Source organism: Laccaria bicolor, genomic scaffold (genome assembly GCF_000143565.1).
Source record: "Laccaria bicolor S238N-H82 LACBIscaffold_48 genomic scaffold, whole genome shotgun sequence".
Taxonomy (NCBI): Eukaryota; Fungi; Basidiomycota; class Agaricomycetes; order Agaricales; family Hydnangiaceae; genus Laccaria; species Laccaria bicolor.
The window spans coordinates 416,858-422,731 of record NW_001889919.1 but is presented as its reverse complement, the minus strand read 5'-3'; the positions used below and the strand labels follow the sequence as shown (position 1 = coordinate 422,731).

At 48.1% G+C, this 5,874-nt stretch overlaps 1 protein-coding gene across 1 annotated transcript; it reads left to right on the top strand.

The window, feature by feature from the left end:
- Nucleotides 1–1,475: 1,475 nt before the first annotated feature.
- LACBIDRAFT_254577 (uncharacterized protein) lies at nucleotides 1,476–4,021 on the top strand (the record flags this gene model as incomplete). Its single annotated transcript, XM_001887879.1, has 11 exons — nucleotides 1,476–1,587; nucleotides 2,092–2,166; nucleotides 2,216–2,384; nucleotides 2,406–2,484; nucleotides 2,535–2,764; nucleotides 3,008–3,090; nucleotides 3,140–3,160; nucleotides 3,211–3,351; nucleotides 3,406–3,615; nucleotides 3,672–3,783; nucleotides 3,817–4,021. 11 exons carry the CDS (start codon nucleotides 1,476–1,478, stop codon nucleotides 4,019–4,021), a joined length of 1,437 nt encoding a protein of 478 aa, XP_001887914.1.
- Between the last annotated feature and the right edge of the window lie 1,853 nt (nucleotides 4,022–5,874).

Sequence of the window (5,874 nt, the reverse complement as noted above, 5' to 3'; positions counted from 1 at the left end):
TTCCTGGGGGAACCTTAACACGAATTCTTCATCTCTTTCCCTGCCATCCAATCTCACCCGACGTCCTATTATCCAATACGCAGAAACTCAAACCATTCAATATCTTCCCATCAATTCGACATTGGATACAATCCGCTTGCCGTATTTCAAAGTGAATAATTTTGAATACATCACAGACCCCGAAGCTGTTCTCTCAAGTCAACAGAAATCATTGCTCAACGATTCTAGTATTTATAACCCCTACATCACCGACCAGGGATTAGCTGCATTCCTCCCCGATGCTTCTTGGGGTCCAGGCTCTAGTCCTAACCTGCCAGATCCTACCAACGTATCTGAATCTCGGATTCTCAGTATTCGAGTTCTTTCCCCGACCAATCCAGATTGCACCTCGCCTTACCCCGATTATTACATCCCCTCCAACGTCAGTTTCTACCTCACTCTCACCAATAACTCAACGCGCTATTCGTGCTTCGCATTCGCAAACGTGACATATACAGCTGGCGGTGCGGTTTGTCAGAACTGCAAGATTGTCTCACCTGCCGTTGTTGAGGGCAATATCGAGGATGAAAACCTACAACTCGTTCCAGATCCTCTGACTATCGAGGCCCTGGCGATAGCTCCGTCGGTTGGAACACATACGCTGCTCACTGTCTTTTCAGCACTTACGACAGATATTTCAACTCCCGTGAACAGTATTGCGATCGAGTTCGTTTCACGGGCCTATCAATCCGCATGGTCATCCTTAGTACTGACAATCGGTTCAGTTGGTCCAAATAACGCGACCGGTGTGGCATTCGCCCTCCCAGCTTCGCACCCCACCGTTACTCGCTGGAGGGTCTATATCTGGACTGGATTACAACTTGCGCTCTTACTGTGTGGCGTCGCTTTTGCGTATTGGCAAAGTCACTTCCGCCATCCCTGGTTTTCGGATCCTACGATGATAGCGTTCCAGCTTGATACCGCGGGGCTTTTCCAGCAGGATGCAGTGGCTGATCCAAAGGATCCTTGGCATCCAGATGCGGAATATCCAACTGGGAAGCTTCGGTTGGAGGATTATGATCATCAACGCCCTGGGCAGCCTAGAGCTGTGACGTTGATACAGAGAAACGTCAAGCAGACCGAGGTCGCGGATGTGGAGACAAAGCCTTCGGATCCTTGAGCGGGTCTTGTTTTGTTACAACTCCCCCGTTCCCCGCCCTCTAACGTTGCATATGGTGGAAGGCAAGGATTCTTCGAGATATGTATGTGTTATGATCACTGTAACGGGCATTCTATACCATTCTATACATACCCTGTCATTGCGATGTGGATTTTCTCCTTATTTCCTTGACGTTCAGCGTAATTGCGGCAATTCGTGATTACAAGTGGTTATGTACGTGAGAATATCTTTTAGTCCCGCTTTTCTACCTCGCCTCCGCCAGCAGAATGCACAGATAGCGCCTCTCTCCTCTTCCACTACACTCTTTGCGTGCAGAATGCCCAGCAATCCTTCAGCAGTACCGGCGCTCTACAGTACTCCACGTCTCACGACCTTAATCGCCAGTCTCATCGTCGCTCTCGCTGCTGGAACCAATTATGTGAGTTGGTGTCAGGTTGACGTCTGTAATTGAACCTAATTGATCTCGCTGGCAGGTTTATTCAGGTGAGGAGGTTTGAATGGCAGGCACATCTTTGACGATGTTTGTTGAAGTGAGGATGAGTGGGTGGTGGTTCAAACCCCTAAGGAAGCAGGAGTTGCAGCCATATCACTTGCGCTAGGACGAGGATGCTAGTGGGCAAGTTGTCATCGGTTTCGAGAAAAAGCATTGGCTTCATGACGGCCAGTGCGTCGTTAGTGCGGCCATTCGAGAGTGCGCTTTCTCGCGAGATATTCTGGACGGCACACGACCTGAGGCCTGAGGGGGGCACATCGGAGTGCTTTCTTCATTTGGCTTTCATTGGGTCTGGATGGTTAACCGTAGCCGAGCCCCGAGCCCCCTTAAAGGTTTCGGTGACGACAGTATTGATCGTCAATCTACTCATTTCATCTCATTCGCAGATTCTCTTCTCATACATCGGGTTACTGATATGAACTTCTTTCATTTCATCCAGCATACGCTCCCCAGCTCGGCTCACGACTCCGCATCACGCACACCCAGCTGAACATGGTCGGCTTAGCCGGGAACAGTTAGTGCCACTTTCTCTCCCTTTCTAGCCTCGCATTGATTCTATTCAGTCGGTGTATATGCCAGCGGCCCAATTTGGGGCCGGATCGTCGACCGCAGAGGACCCCGCATTCTTTTGGCGTGCGGGTTCATGTTTCTCCTTGGGGGATACTCTGGGATCCGACACCTCTACGATGAGGGGATACCTGACGACGCAGCGTCTCTATCCACGTTAGGGCTGTACACCCTCGTTCTGTTTAGCTTCATGACTGGAGCCGGCGGTAATGGCGGCCTCACAAGCGCTGTCAACTCGACTGCTAAAACCTTCCCCGATCGCACGGTACGTATCATGCCCACAAACCGTCTTCTCAACTGAACCATTATGCATAGCGAGGCTCCACGACTGGACTTGTTATTTCTGGCTTTGGCCTCTCCGCATTCCTCTTTTCCACCATCTCACACCTTTTCTACGCAGGCAACACCTCTTCCTTCCTCTTCCTTCTCTCAATGGGTACCGCATTTCCCATGATAATGGGTTTCTTCCTCGTTCGCCCCATTCCCCTCCCGCCAAGCAAGCACACAGATATCGAAGAACCCCGAGACGCTGCTATTTCGTCAGGGTTGGCACACGATAATAGCAGCCATACTCGCCTCTTAGGGGGTGACTCGGACGATAATTTGAACAGTGATGGGGAAGTAGACGATCAAGGTTCTTATTACGCGCAACTTACCACCGCTGCGGACGCTGGTGCTGTCTTGCCGCCGTATGCGTCGAGGTTAGAGGAGGATAGGACTCTGGAGTTGAGCCCTTCTAGGCACCAGCATGGGAGGAGTTCGAGTCTTAGTCAGGGAGTGGTGGAGAGCTTGGAAGGGCTGCCTAATGTGTATGGGAAGAGGCTGTGGAAGAGTGCTGATTTTTGGTTGTTGTTCAGTATTCTTTCCATTCGTGAGCTGGTCGCTTATTTGGTTGATGTGTGGCTAATTGCGACGTTTAGTTAGTGGCACTGGGTTGATGTGTACGTTATGACGGAGCTTGTTAAGGGGTCACTTACCTACCGATTTCTAGACATCAACAATGTCGGTTCCATGTCCCAAGCTTTGTATGGGTACAATAACCCACACTACGACGAGGCCAAAGCCTCCCAATGGCAATCTAAACAAGTCTCCTCCATAAGCCTAATGAATTTCACAGGCCGTATTTTCATAGGTTCGCCCTTCCTCCACCCCTCTAACCCTGCTTTCCTCACCCCGTCTCTCATAGGCTTAGTATCCGATCTGGGTAAAAACCACTTCGGCATGCCACGCTCATACTCCCTCGCCCTCGTCTCTTTCTTTTTCTTCATCTCCCAAGTAGCCACAGCGTCAATCAACGACATCCAAAACCTGTGGATCGCCAGTTCGCTCCTTGGCCTCGCGCACGGGAGTGTATTCTCCCTCTTCCCAACTGTGTGTTTAGAGTGGTTCGGGATGCGTGCGTCTCCTCTTTCCCTTTCTTTCTAATAGTCACGTACTAATTTAAACGCGAAGCCCACTTTTCGGAAAACTGGGGATACCTATCTCTATCACCCATGGCAGCAGGCAACCTCTTCTCACTCGTATTCGGGCGGAATTTGGACGCGCATGAGGCTTCTCCGTCTCAGTTCTCTCTGCCTGAAGTGAGTGCGGAACCGAGGTGTGGGCAGGGGTTGGAGTGTTATGTTGCGACGATTTATTTGACTATTGGTGCTACGTTTTTGAGTATACTTTTGAGTTTGTGGGCGGGGTGGAGGGATTGGAGGAAGATTAGGGGTGTTGTTGGGCATAAACCATATTCGGCTCGGGGTGCAGGTGTGGATGGGAGGCATAGGCTGGGGGAGGACGGCCAGGAAGTGTTGTAAGTTGGCTACTTTTAGGAATCGACTGGAGACCATGTTTGCCTGCCGAAAAAATAAAACAAAATAAAAAGAACTTATTTTATCTTATCGTATCTTATCTGGAAACTACTGACAGGCTGCTATCCTTCCCATGTTGCAGTCGTTCATCCCCTGGGTTTTTGGAGTATCTCCTTGCCCTTCTGCCCTCACATTCTGGTCAAAAGTACATCCAGCATCATTTTGGGGGTAAGCTGCTGATCTTGTGCCGGTGTTTTATCAACACCGAAATTTGTGATGGGTCAGCAACAATACTGTGCCATTTCGATCAATTCGGCAGGCCATGTTACGCATTACGTGCCTAAAAAAAATAAAAATAAAAATTCGGCTCATGAAGGAGATGACCGTTATATAGATGTTTTTTCGGCAGATAGAGGAGAATTCTATAGGTAACCTTATCCATTTTTCAAGTTTACAATTTCTTAATCAAAGTGCTACACAATAATTAGAGACCAGGAGATTTTTTTAACGATTTTTTTGGCGATTTTTAAAGCAGTTTTTAGAATTTTTTCAATGGATTCGGCACTTGGCCAAAATGACCATTACCTCTGTTACATTTCGGCGGTTTGGGAGGGGCCGTTACGTGTTATTGCCGAATTGATGAAATGGCATTGGGCCAGGCTGAATGGACTTCCATGCTCTCACACAGTCCTAGGACAAATGAATCATTGTTGTTTGTGTATCCAACATATGATAAAGCTCTAGAGCACTTTGTTGGAGCCATTAATTTTTTGCTCTGTGAGGGTATATGTGAAGCACTCCCACTGTTATGTTGAACTATTTTTGATCAAGCAGGATTAGTGATGTGCTGGCCTGGCCTGAAAGCTGCAAGCCAGCCCAAGCCAAGCCCTCTGAGGCCAAGCTCTGTGAAGCTGTTGCAGGGCTTGGTGTGGCCTGTGGCTCAGGCTTCACTTCTTCAAAGCCCTGAGCTGCAGCTCAGGTGTGATACGGAATAGGAGAATACGCACAGACTCGCTTACATAATCTTGACTTCTTGACGATTATTGTACGTAGCAATCTCTAGACATAAAACCACCATCATCTTGCTAACAAGCTTGTGTGATGAGTCTACCGTGTCCACTGCTGGTAAGACCAAAGGGTGAGCACCCTTCACAATGCTCCCTCCTCCACAGGATACGAGAGCCCGTCCTCTGGGTTAACGAGGGTCTGCCTAGGACTTCTAGGCAACCCTAGGAGACGAGCGCAACCTCAACAGTTGTGTTCTCTCCAATCACTTCTATTCATCGACCTTACACTACGACAATCTACTATGGTACTATGAGGCTTCACACGCACGAAGTCCCTAGTGTTTAAAGGTTCAGTTCAGTCCGGTTTTTTGCCCCAAAAACGCGCAACCGTGGACCGCAACTGGTCCAGGACCGACCCAGATATTGAGGGAACCGAACCGAACCACCTAGGACCGGTCTTTTGCGGTCCATGATACCGGTTCAGACCGATCCAGACCGGTTTTTTTGCGTATAATTTATTATACCAATATAAACCATTTGTATCTCAACCATTATTACTCTGAAAAATAAACGGGTTATATAAAATAGTAAAGCATATAAATACCCATCATTCTACCAATTTTCAAGAGATTTAATGAAGATTTGACATAGCTATGACTGAAACCGAATTACATCTCATAGAGACTCGGGTAAAATATGGATTTGGTTATATCTTTCTCAATTCTTAACCGTTTTTGATGAAACAAAAACCCAATAAAAAGCAATAAACGTGGTTACAAGGCTATGTAACGCACGTGACCGTTTAACCGATTGCAACCGATTAAAACCGGTCTTTGAACGGTTTTAAAAGAT